This window comes from Alexandromys fortis, unplaced genomic scaffold (assembly GCF_014885135.2).
Source record: "Alexandromys fortis isolate MF-2015 unplaced genomic scaffold, M_Fortis_MF-2015_v1.1 scaffold_105, whole genome shotgun sequence".
Lineage (NCBI taxonomy): Eukaryota > Metazoa > Chordata > Mammalia > Rodentia > Cricetidae > Alexandromys > Alexandromys fortis.
Genome location: NW_026068011.1, coordinates 4,893,329 through 4,910,976, shown reverse-complemented (window position 1 = coordinate 4,910,976; position 17,648 = coordinate 4,893,329). Strand labels below are relative to the sequence as shown.

Below are 17,648 nucleotides of genomic sequence, written 5' to 3'. Positions count from 1 at the left end.
AATAAGCTTGACAGTGCTAGACTCCCTTTTTGCTCAGGTACCCAGCTGATGTGTGAAGTCCTTATTTATATGTGTTGCTTTTATTGGTTAATGAATAAAAAAATAAACTGCTTTGGGCTTATAGCAGGGCATAATAGAACTAGGCAGGGAAAAATAACTGAATACTGGGAGAAAGAAGGCAGAATCATTGAGATGTCACGTAGCCCTGACATAGACAGATGCTGGGGATGGAACATTATCCAGGAAGCCACAGATATGTGGCAATACACAGATTAATGGAGATGGGCAAGTTTGCAATATAATAGCAAGCTAGAAATTCTTGCTTAAGATATTGGCAAAACAGTATTGCAAATAATTTAGATTCTGAGTGGTTGTTTCAGTTCTGGACAGCAGAGAACACAAAAACAGCCTCCTGCAACACAAGCCATTAGCAACAAACAGTGAACACAGATGACAACACAAGTGGAGGACACAATTTTATTTTCATTAGGTCAGGGTATAAAAATTGGGGTAGAGAAAAATAGTGAAAGTCTGTTGCAATTCAACAGAAGAAAGTATCTAATTTGTGGTGGATAGTTGGTATTATTTGATTTTCTAATCCATAGTAATAAAGTTCTGGATGTCTATTGTTCAGGAGACTTTAGCTTTTGAACTTGCAAACAAAGGAGTACTGTGAATCACAGTTTTCATCTTTCCATTTCTTGAAAGCTACAAGTCAATGAAAAAGGTCAGACAGAGATAGTGTGGTCTCATCTGGTTCTAAGACTCATGATACAAAATAAGAAGAACACTTCTATTTCTTGCATAAGTGATCTTTTCTCTTTCTGCAGCCTGAGGTCTGTCCCCAGAACTGAGATAAAGAAGTAAATAGCAATATCTTTTTCTCATACCTGTGTTTGAAGTCAGTGCCACACAATAACCGCGATTGGTCGTGCTTGGAGCTCCAGTGGCCCATGATTTATAGAGAAACAGAGATCCACTGCTCCAGTGCCAACGGCGGTTCTACAGTGAAGGAGACAAATCGAGCCAATGTTACTCAGAAATTTGTAGAAACTCTCAGGCCATGTGCATTTTAAGAAATGGACCGAAATATAGGACAAAATTAAGGATCATACGCCCTTTAAGAATCACAGCGTTTCTTTGCTTTTTTGCATTCCTGAAATATTCATATTCTTCCACTGTCTTTCAGAGAAGTACTCTGAATTTTACAAAGAACTATAAATGTGTATCACAGAAACTGCTCCTAGAGTCTCTTTCTTGAAGTTAACGCTAACCACTTTCAGTATAACACTAGATAGGACTGGCTGGATTGGTAAAGCAACAGATTCACCTAAATCAGGCAATAAATTGTTTTCTTCTGTCATCGCAAAAGAATTTTCTTCTAACACAAATCTACAAGATACACAATAAAGAGTAATGAATATGTAAAAAAACACATCTCAGTAAAAGCAATACGATTAACCATGCATACATGGAGCTTTTAACAAGTTGAGCTGTAGCTATCTCCATAACAACCTGCAGTGAACCTCAACATGCTCATATATTCTAGAATCAACAAATACATTGCTTTTCTATACGTGTTGTAAAATTGGCTTTTTACAATCTAGACTTGATTCTCCCACTTCACCTTCACCTGTGTATTAGGAGATAAGTGGTCACATACTCACATTTTTGGGATCATGGAGACCAGTCCAGACATAAGCATTTGTAGTACCACTCTCCTTAACCAAAGAAGCCACAAAGTTGCCCTCGGCCTGGCTGAGCACTGACACCAGGTGCCCCGAATTCATATTCTGGCAAAAGAGCTGTAAGCATGCAGACAGAAAATAGATTGCTCAATGGAGAAGGGCTGTTTTAAACAATATACTAGCCCCACTAAAGAACGTTGGAGGAAAAGGACAGTGCAGAAATCCTCCCGATGATACCATGACTCAGCCTTAAGATTTCTGCCCAGAAAATTCAGAGTAAAAGTCACCAGCAAGGGACAAACTCAGGTAGGTGGGGCAAATAGGTGATCAACCCTACCTTATGAAGCAACTAGAAAAGGTTAACACTCTCTACCTTCAGATACCTTTCTCTTCTAATATTTCTCTTTTCACTTACATCTGCCTCTCCCCAGGTCAAACGATCTTCCACAAAGTAGTAGCAGTAGGAACCATAGGCATTAGCACCTTCTGGGCAGTTGATCTTGGCAGAAGGAAGATCGTTCTCAGGTATGGGCAAGCCTTCTTCAGCCTTCTTGCCTAGAGAGTAAAAGAGGAGAGTGAAGGAGATGTCAACAATTGGGCAAAGCCTGGATGCTGAGATACCTGTTGTTGAAGTAAGCCCCTCTCTCGGCATGCAAGGATGTAAGACAGACAGTAGGTTGACTTCTATCCTCCTTTCTTACTTTTTATTGCCAGGCTCTCTTTCTTTGAAACAATAGCTCACTATTCATTTCTGGAATTTTTTTCCCCAATTGTATCTTTATTTTTTCCTTTGAAGCTGTTACCTTTCTTTTGTATTTTATGCCTTTTCTTACATAAGAGTCCCTGCATAAAGCCTCCATATATTAATAAGGATGTCTAGATTTAGTCATAACAAATAAGAAAACATTAGTTGTCATGGACAAGGGATAAGTTAATATCCCAATTCAAATTTTCTTGTAGTTGATGATCTATTTCATTGTGATTAGTGGAGTTATAACCTCCAACGTTTACTATGCCCCTTCCAAAAGAACACAAATATCTATAGGAATGGAGTAAAGCCTTCAGGTCTGTAGGGATCATGGTGCATCAAGCCTACCTTGGCAGCATGCCAGGAGCATCAGGCATGCAAACAGGATATGGCATGTATTGTTCCGAGCCATGCTGACCAGAGGGGAGTCTTAGATTTAAATTCCAAATCAGCAGTTCTATTGAAGCAAAAGAGAAGAAAATTTTAGGAGTGGTGAACATAGCTATCTTGATCCTAAACAAAGTCTCTTGTCTCTTAATTTCTTAGTTCAAGAAGGCTGTCTGGCATCCCCATATACTCAACTCCTTCTCTCAAGATTTTTGGAATATATAATAGCCCTAGGAATAGAAAGTCAGCTTGGCCCTCTCCTGAGTTACCAATACTTGTAGAATATTTTATAACATTTCTTTGTCTCTTTTCTCAGAACTAAGTAGACTAGCCTATGCTGAGGAGTCTTCCTCTTGTAAACACACTTACCAGACAGCTGGGAAGAATAAATCTGCCAGACTGTGTACTGGTAGGTCTTTTATATGCAACAGGGTAGGGTAGAAGAGTCTTCACAAATGGTGAAAGGGAGGGACATGAGTCTTATGACATTTGCCTTTGGCACAGATGGCCTACAGAAATCCTGGCAGTAGGAGTCACCTTTTCTGGAACATCATGGGAATAATCACAGGTGATGAATTCTTCATATTCACAGTTGCAAAACTTCTCAAGTTAAAAAAAAATGTTTTCTTCTATAACAGAATCCAGATTCCTAGTTCCCATATCCCTGAGTAGGATCAGAACCCTTCCAAGAACTCAAGATGTTCAAAGGGGAGAGGGGGGCTAGCATGAGTAACCTGATGATGTGTGACACTAGAGCAGGACAGTCTGTGAGTCCTGGAGCAGGGTAGGCAGCCACATATGAGATGTAGCTCATCTGCATGAGACTGCAATTAAACAGCTTAAGATTTAGACAACTTAGATGCCTTCTCTTGCATGCCACTACATAGAAATGAAGGCTGGACTCCGTTTTTTCTATCCTGGTATTTTCCTCTTCTATCTTTTTTTCTTTAAGTTCATACTGTGTACCATTTTCTCTCTAAACTTTCCTCTTTATGGAATCATGCCTAGGTGGACTTATCCAGTTCCTTAGATGCCAGGTGCCCATGAAGCATGCCTAGTCCTGTCATGGTCATCCTCTTCTTAAACTGCTCAGGAGAACTTTGCCTGTCTCACTAGCAGAAAGTTCATTATGCCTCTCTTCGCTTCAGTGAGCTTTAAGGTCAATAAGGATTACATTTCACTTTATACAATAGAACTTTCACACTGATTATTAGAGTCTTCCTCATTGTACCTGCTGCCAACCTTGAATTCTGCTAGTGGGTAAATTTTGTATTGATCTTTCCCCCAAAGTAACATTATATTTTCTTTTTAAATTAAAGAATGTATCAGAAAGAATTTCTCCTCCTCCTCTTCCTCCTCGACCTCCTTTTCCTCCTCTTCTTCTTTTTCCCAACCATTTATGCTTGTATACCCAGGATACAGAAGAACATGGCTTAGCTTAAGATTTATTAGTTAAGATTTTAGAGGTGCTGGGGAGATGCCTTATCAATTATGATTTTTTCTGCCCTTTCAGAAGACCTGAGTTCAGAAGCTACTGATTATATCAGGCAATCCCCTCCACCTACAGGGGAATCCAATGACTTTTTTGTCTTCACAAACCTGCACAAAATGCACAAACACACAGACACATACACACAAGAATAAAAATTTAAAAATAAACCTTTTGATGAAAAATTTTGGAGTGATTTAGATCTTGGTCTTTGGAGAAAGTAATTGTGACTCTCTAGACCAATGGTTCTCAACCTATAGGCGCTGATTCTTTGGGGAGTTAAGGAACCCTTCCTAGGGGCTGCCAAAGAAAACACAGATATTTATACCTCAATTCATTACACTAGCAAAACTACAGGTATGAAGGAGCAACAAAACTAAGATTATGATTGGGGATCATCACAACATGAGGAACTGCATTTAATGGTTGAAGATTTCGGAAGATTGAGAGCCACTGCTCAAAAGTGTAGCCTATGCCTATATATTATTTCTCCAATAACTGTGTGCAGTGTTTTATCATGGTTTTGTGGTAAATTTCTACTCTTATCCTGCTGGTTGAGTAAACTCTCTTTCTGATTTAGGTAGGTATATCACTGATGTCCCCATTTTCTCTCTGGCTGTCAGAATAGGTGCCATTCTTTTTTGTTTTTATTGAGGTCTACTTTTTTTTCTGCTCCCATCCATGACTCTCCCTTTCCCTTCAACCCTCTCCCAATGTCCCCATGCTCCCAATTTTATACTTCCCATATATACTAGATCCATGTATGAATCTCCTAGAGTCCTCGTTATTCTCTAGGTTCTCTAGGATTGTGATTTGTGAGCTGGTTTTCTTTGCTTTATGTTTAGAATCCACTTATGAGTGAGTACATATGATAATTGTCTTTCTGGACCCGGGTTACCTCATTCAAAATGATGTTTTCTATCTCTATCTGTTTTTCTCCAAATTTCAAGATTTCATTATTTTTTTCTGCTGTGTAGTACTGAATTGTGTAAATGTACCACATTTTCCTTATCAATTCTTCAGTACGGGCATTCAGGTTGATTCCAGATTCTGGATATGACTAACAAAGCTGCTATGAATATAATTGAGTACATGTCCTTGTGACGTGGTTGAGCATCATTTGGATATTTACCCAAAAGTGGTATTTCTGGGTCTTGAAGAAGGTTGTTTTCTAATTTTCTGAGAAATCACCACACTGATATCCAATGGGGCTGTACCAGCTTTCATTTCCACCAGAAATGTAGGAAAGTTACCTTTAGCCCACATCCTTTCCAGCATAGGTTGTCATCAGTGTTTTTGATCTTGGCCATTCATACAGGTGTAAGATAGAATCTCAGAGCTGTTTTGATTTTCATTTCTCTAATGACTAAGGATGTTGAGCATTTCCTTAAGTGTCCTTCAGCCATTTTAGATTCCTCTGTTGAGAGTTCTCTGTTTAGGTCTACACTTTTTATTGGATTATTTGTTTTTTTTTTTTTTTTCTTTTTGAAGATGGATTTCTTGAGTACTTTGTATATTTTGGAGATCAGACCATTGTCTGATGTGAGGTTGGTGATGATATTTTACTCATTCTGTAGGCTGTCATTTTGTCTTATTGACTGTGTCCTTTGCTTTACAGAAGCTTTTCAGTTTCAGGAGGTCCCATTTATTAATTGTTTCCCTCAGTGCCTGTGCTACTGAAGTTATATTTAGGAAGTGGTCTCTTGTGCCAATGCATTCACATGTACTTCACACTTCCTCTTCTATGAAGTTCAGTGTGGATGGTTTATGTTGAGGTCTTTGATCTATTTAAACTTGAGTTTTGTACATGGTGATAGATATGGGTTTATTTTCATTCTTCTACATATTGATATCCAATTATGCCAACACCATTTGTCAAATATGTTTTCTTTTTCCATTTGATATTTTTTGTTTCTTTGCTCAAATCCGGTGTTCAAAAGTGTGTGGATTAATATCCGGGTTTTCATTCAGTTCCATTAGTCCTCCTGTCTGTTTTTATGCCAATACCAGGCTATTTTCAGTACTGTAGCTCTGTAGTAGAGTTTGAAGTCAGGGATTGTGATGCCTCCAGAAATTCTTTTAATTTACAGGATTGTTTTGGCTGTCCTGGGTTTTTTGCTTCTCCATATGAAGTTGAGTACCATTTTTTCGAGATCTGTGAAGAATTTTGCTAGGATTTTGATGAACATTGCATTGAATCTGTAGCTTACTTTTAGTAAGATTGATAGGGGCCATTCTTAACTGGATTTCTTGGCACAATATCATTTCCATCTTCTGCAAAAATAATGATTCCATGACACTTTTGTTTCTGTGAATTCATGTACACTTCTGCTGCCAACCAGCAGAGACCCCCTGTTTCTAAACAGATCAAATGACTATGTTACATTCTTCTCAAAGATGTCCAAACTCTCCCTTTTTATTTAGTAAGGACAATTGAATACTGGTAACAGTTTCATCTTCCAGAACTTCTATTGAAGAAGAATATGGTATCATCGAGAGGTGCTCATTCCATGGCTTTCAAAGTTTCTGGCCACATTCAAAGAACACTCTGTATTTGAGACTTCCTGGCAGTTAGTCAGAATTCATGTAGAAAACATGAGATGGAACTTTCAACCTGAAATTCTTCCTGTGCCCCTTTGGCTAATTCTGCCATTGTAACACCTACATTGCCTGTAATGGTTTCAGTCACTAAATGCTTCTCTGAACCTATTTTAAGTAAATAAGATTGCTCAAGTTATAGCTAGTAATCAACAAAACCAAACTATTGATTCTTGACAGTATGTGAACCTTAACCCATGCTACTACATTAAAGTTCTATAGATTATTATCCTCCTCTTCTGAGTTACAATGATTTTAGGTGCAATGTTCTTGTGTCAAGCAATGTCAATAGAAAAAAATGTTTTGGGGGATAGAGACGGTTCATCAGGTACCTGCCTCTGCTCTAACAGAGGATCCAAATTAAGTTTCAAGCACCCATACCAAATGGCTCACAATTGCTTATAACTCTTCCTCTATAGGAATAGATGACATCTCTGGCTTCTGAGGGCATCTCTATGACTGTGTGTGCACAACCACATACACACACATGCACACACAATTAAAAACAGAGAGATACAGAGAGAGAGAGAGAGAGAGAGAGAGAGAGAGAGAGAGAGAGAGAGAGAGAGAGGTGTACATATATATTATTTGGTATTTGGGTCTTTGCTTAATACAGTTTCAGTTTATATTATACTGCCTTGTATTCCCTGTTAATGAAGCCTTCACCATCTCTTTTTCTCCTTATATAAAGTTCTTGATCTAGTTTACTATTCAGCAATCTCAGAAAAAGTAGAATTATAAGGTTAAAGAAATAAGCTTTTTAGTCCTGTCTTAAATGGGCAATTACTCAATGAATTTTAGGCATGAATTCTGCCTTTTAATATGAACAAAGATTGTGATGTCAACAGGGCCAAGCACTTAAAGCTCTGGTAAGATCACTCCAAAAACAGGACAGAACTCTATCATCCCACAAAGAGTTTGAGTTGTTAAGAAGGCATTCCACTTTGTGGTACCTTATGTTCTAAAGTTATAAAAATTTCAAATAAAAATAATCTTGAAATTTGCATGAAAATGGATGGAAGTAGAAAACACTATTCTGAGTGAGATAACCTAGACCCAAAAATATGAATATGGTATGTGCACACTCATTATGCTAGTGAATTCTAGCCATAAACAAAGGACATTGAGCCTATAGTTCATGATTCCAGAGAAGCTAAGTAATAAGATGAACCCAAAGAAAAACATAGATAGATCATCCTGGAAACTAGAATGTAGTAAGAGGAGCGGGTCCTTTTTGTTTCATCCCCCCCCCCCCAGCTATCTTACATCCAAAATGCTTACACAGAAATTGTATTTATTAAATCACCGCCTGGCCCATTATCTCTAACCTCTTATTGCCTAACTCTTACATATTTGTTTAACCCATCTCCGTTAATGTGTATCACCACTTGACTGTGGCTTACTGGCATGAGTCTAACCAGCGTCCATCTTGGGCAGGAGAAGCATGGTGACTGCCACACTGCTCTTCTTCTCAGAAATCTGTTCTGTTTACTCCATCCACCTAAGTTCTGCCCTATAAAAAGGCCAAGACAGTTTTCTTCATTCAGTCAATAAAACCAACACATAGAAAGAAGACCCTCCTACACCACTAGAAGTAGACAAGATCTCCAGACAAAAGTTGGGAGCATGGGGCTAGGGTGGGGTAGAGGGAAGGGGAGAGGGGGAGAATGAGGGGAAAAGGGAAGGTTTGGGGAGAACTTGAGGAGTGGTATGGTTGAGATGGAGGAAGGCTGAATATAAGAGCAGGGGAGGAGATATCTTAATTGAGGAAGCCATTTTGGAGTTGGCAAGAGGCTTGGCTATGGAGGGGTTCCCAGTAGTCCATGGGGATGATCCAAGCTAAGACACTGGGCAGTAGAGGAGAGGGTGACTGAACTGGCCTTGCCCTGTAGTCAGACTGATGACTATCTTGAATAACATCATAGAACTTTCATCTTGTGATAGAGTCAGAGACCCACATGGGAGCACTAGACTGAGCTCCCAAGGTTCATTTGAAGAGCAGAAGAAGGGAGAATATGAACAAGGAAGTAAGGACCACGAGGGGTTGTTTCACCTGTTGAGACAGTGTACCTGAGGTAATGGGAGCTCACTAACTCCAGCTGGACTGGGAATGAATGAGTGAGCATGGGAACAAACTGGACTCTCTGAATGTGTTTGACAGTTGAGGCAGACAGAGGGTCCAATGATAATGGCACTGGGATTTGTCTCTACTTCATGTACTGGCTTTTTGGGATCCTATTCTCTTTGAATGCATAACTTCCTAAGCCTGGATATAGAGGGGAGGGCTTTGGACTTCCCAAAGGGCAGGATGCCTTGCCCTCTTTTAGGACTGAAGGGGTGGGGGCAAGGGTGTGGGGAGGAGAAGGAGGGAGCTGGGAGGTGGGGGACGAGTAGGAATTTTGATTGGTATTATTTATAAAGAAAAAATACTAATTTTAGAATGTCAGGAAACATGAAAAGCCTTAAGATTTTACTCAGTTTTCAAACCAGGTTATTCTTTCACAGGTTTTTTTTCCATATTGAAAGACAAACATGTTGTTATTGCAGTGAGCATAAACTTAGTTCTTTACCCTTTTGTACCAAGAGAGAGACATTGATAAATGTCTCCACATATACAGAATTACATTACAGGGAAGAACTTACCTCTGTGAGAAACCAGACAACATATAGTGGGCAATAAATAATGTGACCATTTGTTTAACAGAAAAATTTGTACTATATTGGGAACAAAGAAGGTCTTTTGTTTTCTAGGAGACTACATACCAACTTTCTCTCTTGAAGAAAATGTCAATACATCTATCTTCAATTTTTTTGAAAGATCATCTAGACCAGTGATTCTCAACCTTCCTATCTTTTTATCTCTTTAATACTGTTCCTCATGTTGTGGTGAAACCCAACTATAAACTTAATTTTGTTGATATTTTATAATAATTTTGATACTATAATTTTTGTACTGCTATGAGCAGTAACGTAAATATCTGTGTTTTCCAATGGTCTTAGGTGACCTCCATAAAAGAGTCATTTGACACCAAGATGGGTCACAGCAACACGGGTTGAGAATTATGGGAAATTGTTGAGAACTTGCTTTAGAGGGAAATTTCATCTCTAAGTCAAAAACTCTGAAAGACATTTCAATCAAAGTACCTACCACCTTGATTGAAAGAATTAAAAGATAATAAGAGGCATGTGGAGGAGTGGTTCCAAATTCTCAGAGCATCCTTTTCTATCTCAATAAAACAAAGAATTTATTTTGAAATTACTTCTGAGTGTCCATTATTTATAAATATTTTATCATAATCTTAAACAAACTTGTAGCTTTTCCCAGAATATTTTTATATATTTGTTTAATATTTGCTAGGTAAGTAGGCTACTTATATTTGGGTTTTTAGATAAGATTATTCTGAGGAGTGTAATGTTATGGAGGAGCTTCTGGGAGATGTTGCAGTGAAGAGAGGAGAACATTGGAAAATGGTTAAAACATGGGAATAGAAGTGAAGTCCACAACAATAATCATATAACTGAAATACCTCTGTCATCCTTACGATGCATTTATTCATATGTCTAAAATGAAGGCAGATCCTGCAAAACGCATCTTTGTGCAACATTTTTTAATGAAATTCTCCAACTTCAGTGTTTATTTCTCCATTAAATAATAAACTGTTGACTTATTGTCCAAAGATTTTCCTGTGATATGTTTGTTTTAGTGTATCACAGCATAACATAATTTGACAATGTTCACATTTCATTACCTTTCTTGCTAATCTCATTTCTCTTTTCTGGTTGTCTTTTTTTTTTCCATTTTTATATACATATACATATGTGTACTTTTGTGCAAATGTGTGTGTGTGTATAAAGTGTTAGTTTCACAAGTGAGGATATGAAGATATACATGACAACTATCATCCTTGATTTGACTAATATAGCTTAATATGATATGTGATTTTGTTTCTTCCTCAAGAATCTACAAACTACCCTTCCTTTTGTGGCTCCAAGCATCCCTAAAGTTGATAGCCTCTTATGCCTTGATTTTTATTGGTGCATACACATGTATAGATACACATGCATCTGTAAATAAATATATATAATACACATTATANTGTGTGTGTGTGTCGTTTCATTTATATCATGGCTCCTGCTTCTATGGCTCAAGGAATATCATGGAAGAAGGGGCAGAGAAAGTGTAGGAGCCAGAATACAATGAAGTCTGTAGTCATCAGATTTTATGTAGGTATAAATACATCTTTTTCATTTATAAGGGTAAAACATAATGAATAACAAAAACAAATTCTGCCCCTGTTTCCTACTACTCTTTTCTTCATCTGTTCTCTTCCGATTTGTCTTTATTATTCCCTGAGAATGTTTGTGTTCTTGGCTACTACAACCATCTTTTGCACACTTTCCAGGAAAATCTTTTCTTGACCTTTCTGAGTCCAGGGCTGTGGGAACTGGGCATCTGAGTACACACCCAAAGAAGTTAAATTCTATCATTACTTGACTAAAAGTTTGTTTTGGTTAGGCTATCTTGCCTCTGCCTAGAAGAACGTCTCAACATGCCAGAAACATCCCGACCTACCTCTTTGTATGTATGTTCTTGGTCATGTTATAGGCTGCTCTGCATGATTCTCAGTGTCCTTGGCTGCCTTGTGACTCTCCTTGAAAGGTCTTCTTGTGTTTGATTCATTGGCTACACACTGATTTCTACTTTGGGTGCTATGCAGCTTATCTTCCTTAGGTACCCTGGTAAGACATGAACCACGAGTAAGACCATAAAAAGAGTTCCTGAGTAGCTTCTCTCTGGCATCTACCTTTTTAAAATTTAACAAACCAGAAAAAATTTATTGCTACTAAGAATGGTGAAAATCTACTCAATTCAATACTTCCACCATATTTTCCCCTTGAAGTAGGCTCTCTACTTCTGTATCCAAGACCAGTTTGAAACTTACTATGCAGAGCAGATTGTTCTCAGACTCACAATTGTTTTTTTTTTTTTTTTTGCTTTATTCTCAGATAACTAAAGGGTTATAAGTTATAGGTGGTAGCTAGCAGCTCTAATTTCTTAAATACATCTGTCTTGCTGAATGCCTTTCTTTTTCATTTTTAAAGATTTATTTCACTTCTAATTATGTTTGTGTGTCATAGGGGACGAACTTTTATGTCATTGTAAAAGCTTGTGTTGTCCATGGGGTGTCGGATCCCCTAGAGCTGGAGTTACTACAGATAGTTGTGAGATTCCCAAGATGGGTGCTTAGAAAAAGTAGAGTACTCTTACAGAGCAATACACACTCTTAACCTACAGAGCAATCTTATTAGTCCACAGACCTGCATTAAAAAATAGTTTAAAAGTCATATATTTGAAGGGCAAGATAAATATGTGAAACTACATTCTTATAAATTATTATTTTAAATGTATGTGCGTATAACAGTAGGTGATGTTTTTGTTATATTAACATAAAAATACTTGTTTCTAAAACAATGCCTTGGAATGTAGACTTGCTTGGGTTTTGTTTCTACATTCTTAAGGAATCACTTATAGTCATTTGGACTGTAGACTGAGAATTCTGCGGAGCCTCACTGGAGTTATAAATTAAGTATATTCCTATTGATACCATCATCCAAAAGAAGCAATGTCCAATTTAGCATTGACTTAGAGAGATTAATCTTCAAAAATATTATTAAGCCATGCTATCAGAAGTCTTCCCATACCATTCAGTCTCCCTGAAAAGTGGGTATAACTTTCATTTCATTTTAACAGATGGTTTCCTCACTCCCTACTTGCCTAAAATGTACATCAACAGATTTATATGTGAAACTCATATCACCTAAATGTCAGTATCATTGAGTTTAGTTACTTTCAGGAGTTAAGGTATAGCCAAATGCAGCTGAAGAAATAACTGAGTGTTGTAAGGAGCACCGGGCTGCTTCCCACCACCCAGCTAGCTTTACCCAAAATAATTACACAGAAACTGTATTCTTTTAAACACTGCTTGGCCCATTAGTTTTAGCCTCTTACTGGCTAACTCTCACATCTTGCTTTAACCCATTTTTAATAATGTGTGTAGCACCACGAGGTGGCTTACCAGGGAAGAGCTTAACCTGTGTCTTTGTCATGTGGGAGAATCATGGCGACTGCCTGACTTGGCTTTTTTTCTCCCAGAATTCGGTTCTGTCTACTACACCCACCTAAGGGCTGGCCTTTCAAAGGCCAAGCAGTTTCTTTCTTAATTAACCAGTAAAAACAACAGATAAGACAGATGACCCTCCTCCATCAACAGAGCTAAAAGAAACTATAATGGAATGTTGGCAACTTAAATTGAAAAAAGAATTGAAAAAGAATAAAAGAAGGAAATTAAAATAGTTTATCTCTGTGTAGCCCCACACTTGCCATGAACTCACTGTTCCTTGCCCCATCACTCTTAGTTGTGGGATTATGGGGACATTAAAGATATGTGTCACCACACTTATCAAAGAAGAGTGTGTTTATTTATTTTTTAGCTGCCAAGTATCAGTAGTTAACTGACAATAAGAAAGTGGGGATCTCTGAGTTAGGATATGTCCTATAAACATATCTGTACCTTATTTTGTTGGTTCATTTCATTTATTTAATTATTCATTTTAAATCTTGTGTGATGTTCTCTCTCCCCCCACCGCTGAATTTCTTTGTTAGTGTGGATGAGTACAGTGTGAGTGTGCACATGTATACCCATGGTTATGGAGGTCAAAGGTAGGTTTTCAGCCTTCCTCAATCATTGTTCATCTAATTCGAGAGTCTCTTGCTCAACCTGAAGCTCATTGATTTTGCAAGTGTGGCTAACCAATAAGCATGAAGAATCTACTTGCCTCTGTCAACCCCACCACCACAGTGGTGCAGGTGTGCACCTCCACTCTTGAGTTTTTTGAGTAGGTGTTGATATCTGAGCTCTGGCCTTAATGGTTTTGCACTAGACATTTTACTGACAGCCAGATCTCCAGCCTCTGTTTATTTTTCAAAAGAGTATTTTATTGTAGTTTAGGATGACAGTCAACTGTATAGACTAGGATAGCCTTGAACTCACAGAAGTCATTCTGCCTCAGCTTCTCAACTGATGATCATGTAGGTACCTTGATTTATCTGCTGTCTGTACCTTGTCTCTTTGGGTGGCAAAAATAAACTGAAGGTTTCCAAATGAAAGGGGCTTAAATCATTACATGTCCCCTTTCATCATGTTTGGTCACATCTTGTCATCCATCTTCCTGTTGTTTTTTTTTTTTTTTTGAGTGTGTGCAGTGACAATCCTTGACTCCATCCCTGACCTCACAGCTCCCTTCACCACATCCTAAAACAGCACCCATGCATGCCTCTGAAAAAACACTCCCATTCATCTTCAAGACTGTGTCTACTAGAAGTTGTGTTGATAATTACCATACCCTAATTATCCAGACAGTTTAGAATTTTTATAATTTATCCAGTTTCTATATAGAGAATGTGTTCTTTGTTGTAACAACAATGCTGAGAAACGTGGGTCAATGACATGTCCCTGGCCATGGGGATGTTTCAAGTCAGCTTAAAAAGAGAAGTTCAGAGTTCTTTTGTAATCCCAGCCAAAAGAATGAATTCTCTCTTATTGCGCAGGTGGGGCATGGATAGTTTTAGTTGCTTCTGGCCATTATCTTAAGCTGTAAAAGCAAGCAAGAAACAGGGAAAAAGTGTAGATTAAGGAGTGCTCAAGCAACTTCCCACCCAGAGAAATAGCATTTGAGCACTGAAAAAACAAAGTACAAAGAAAACCTTACTGTTTGGTTTACCAAATAGATAGTTGATCCCAAAGTTTTCTTTTTGAATTTTTAAGGTCCCTTTGTGTAGTGACTGTCCCATGTATAAGTGACTGTCCCATGCATTTGAAGTTCTGTGTGAAAGAATCAGGCAGACACCATAACAGGCTTCTCAGTCTTCTCTCAGAAATAAGGCCTCCATTTCTGTTTCCTGAATCTGATCAAGCAGTTTCTGAGGAAGAGCCACGAACAAAAGACAATCCATTGCCCAACACCGCAAACAGAAAAAAGGAGACATGGTTCATGCAGTACTAGGTCAGGCTGGGCCTGAGCCAGCCTCCATAGTCAGTAATCTCAAGGTGATAACCAAATAAGATCAAAGCCTGAGACTTATCCAAGACTGTCCAAAAATAGAAAACTGTAGCCCTGACCAGCTCCTAACTAGCCCTAGCCAATTAGAATGTACTAGTATGATTGATGCTTATTTGATCCACTCATATCTGAGATGAGTTAATTACCATAGGCCCCCCCCCTTGGCTATGCTCAAAAGGAGCCTAGGAACATGTGTCCAGGTCTTTGACATCTTGCCTTTGTGTAGGATAGTCAGCCAAGCATACTGGAATAATAAACGTTCTTGTTGATTGCATATGTGGATAGTGATCTTTTGTGGAACTTCTCCAGGACACTAAAACAATGCTTGGACTTTTTAACTAATGTATTATCCTGTAGGTTCACTAATGTGCTAACAGATGACAGAATTTTCTTGTACCTAAAGTATTCTATCATAAACATAACATATAAGAAAAATCAAGACCAGGAGAGATGCTGTTGCAGAAGACTCAAGTTCTGTTCCCAGCACCCATGTTGCCTGGCTCACATGCCTTTCATTTCCGCTCCAGGATCTCCAACTCCCTTTTCTGGAATCCACTGGCGCATGACTCAAACATGCATCCCCCCCCCACACACACAAAATTAAAATAACATGAATCTTTTTAGAGGAAAGTCTGTTCATGTACCTCTTTTCAATTATGAGCAATGCTGAAAGAAACAAATAAGCCAAATAAATTCCATTTCATATTGATGCTGTTTCCTTTTGGTGTTTATCAGGGAATTGCTGAATCACATGACACTTCTATTTCTAGCTTTTTGAACAAGCCCCATATTTTACATAATGGCTGTAAAATTTCCTTCCTTTTAAACATGTACAAACATTCCCTTTTCTCTGCACCTGCCCCAACATTTATCTTTTATCTGCTGCTAATAGTCATAATAACAGGTGCAAGGAGAGGACACATGATGATTTTAATTTGCATATGCCTGATATTTAAGAATGTTAAACCCGTCTTTCAAACACTCCTGTAGCAGTTCCTAACTCCTTTTGAGTGGTGTTATTCAGTTGCTTTTAAATTAGGTTAATTCTTCATACATGATTAAATTGTTTGAGCTCCTTCTATGTTTTATATATGAGCCATTGGTTTCACATACAATTTCTAAGTATTTTCTCCTGTTCTGTAGATTCCCTTTTCATCCAAAAATATTGGTCAAACTAATATATTATCAACATTTCATAATTTTTTCATGATTTTGATAGTGTGATCAAGTAATTTATCTATTTTATATTAATTTTCATTTAACTTACTTTAATTTAATAATTTTTTAAAGGAAGTTAAATGAAAATTAATATAAAATAGAGGGAAATGGGAGGCAGTGGTGGGGAAGAGACAGAAATCTTTAATAAATAAAGAATCATTTTTTATTTGTTCTGTGTACATATATGTGATGAGGAAGGTACATGTGTGCTACATGCGTTTGGAAGTCAGAGTTCTCTTTCTATATCATTTGGGTCCTGAATTGAACTCCCATGCTAGGCTTGACAGCAGGCACGTTTACCCACTGAGCCATCTCTCTGGTCTTTGAGATAAATTTTAGCTTCTCATACTTTTTCATGTGGCTATCAAATGAGTATTGATACGTGATACGTATATGTATACATAATTTTTGTTCAATTAGTTCTTGATAAATTTTCACCTGCCATTTAGTAAAAATCCTTGTTTTGTACTTTCACAATTTTCAATTGCTTGCTAATAGGCAGCCTAACCACTGTAATAAACAAGAAATCTAATTCTATAGGGATTGGTTTGAATCACAGCTTTGTGGGAGTTAGATGTGTGGGCATCAATGATTTAGAATGGTTCCTGTAGTCAGGAGGGATAGCCTAGCAGCAGGGCCATGAGAGATTATCAAATGCTGAGGTCTGCTTTAATGGGACTTACTCAGGGTTAGGTATAAAATGAGAAAAGGCTATTGACAGAGGAAAGATTGTTCAGGCACTCAGTATTCCTAAAGTTTGTATCTGTGAATACTGGTCTGGTAGCTAGGTACACAGGTGTGTCTTAGAGTCTCAAACTGCAGAGTCTAGCCTAAAGGCGTAGTAGGTGACTGTAGAGATTGAGACTATGAGACTTGATAAAGTCTGAATTAAATGAAAGAGATTTAGCTAACAATAAGAATATCCTAATATCTTGAAGAGCTCCTTGATGACCATAAAGTTTGGCGTAGAGCCAAAGCATGTGGGGGCATCCTGGAACATGAGAGAAAGAAGGGAACATGTGATAAGGAGTGGTCCTGAGGGTGAGGGTTAGGGTTAGAATACCAGCTATAGAAATCACACTACTGGATTTAACTAAGTTACCCTACAGTTACTGGCCTGGATAGATAGGGAAAGTAATTTTTCCTCCTTCTGCCCAGTAGTGAGTGTGTGAGATGGCAGTATCCTCATCTTTCTACAAGACAATAATCAAGTTGAATCCACATTCATCACAGCACACCAGTTGGAAAGAGCTGAACTGCACTGAACATGCATCTTCCTTCCCCACCTACTCTCTGACCTCCACAGAGTCTTACCATGAAAGTAAAATGCAAAAGTACAACCAAAGTTTTTTTTAATTATATATCTGCAAGATTTCAAACTATGAACTGTACAGAAAAA

At 38.0% G+C, this 17,648-nt stretch overlaps 1 protein-coding gene across 1 annotated transcript; it reads right to left on the bottom strand.

The window, feature by feature from the left end:
- Positions 1–499: 499 nt before the first annotated feature.
- LOC126513561 (lithostathine-2-like) lies at positions 500–2,894 on the bottom strand. The gene is made up of 5 exons (XM_050161995.1): positions 2,785–2,894; positions 2,104–2,243; positions 1,668–1,805; positions 891–1,002; positions 500–708 (listed from the first exon to the last, which is right to left on the bottom strand). Exons 1-5 carry the CDS (start codon positions 2,846–2,848, stop codon positions 641–643), a joined length of 522 nt encoding a protein of 173 aa, XP_050017952.1. The 5' UTR covers positions 2,849–2,894; the 3' UTR covers positions 500–640.
- Between the last annotated feature and the right edge of the window lie 14,754 nt (positions 2,895–17,648).

Coding starts and splice junctions, on each gene's coding strand:
- LOC126513561 (XM_050161995.1), bottom strand. CDS start 2,848: ATGGCTCGGAACAATACATGCCATATCCTGTTTGCATGCCTGATGCTC. Junction 1,806..2,103: donor TGACCTGGGGAGAGGCAGAT/GTAAGTGAAAAG, acceptor GCATGCTTACAG/CTCTTTTGCCAGAATATGAA. Junction 709..890: donor GGCACTGACTTCAAACACAG/GTATGAGAAAAA, acceptor ATTGACTTGTAG/CTTTCAAGAAATGGAAAGAT.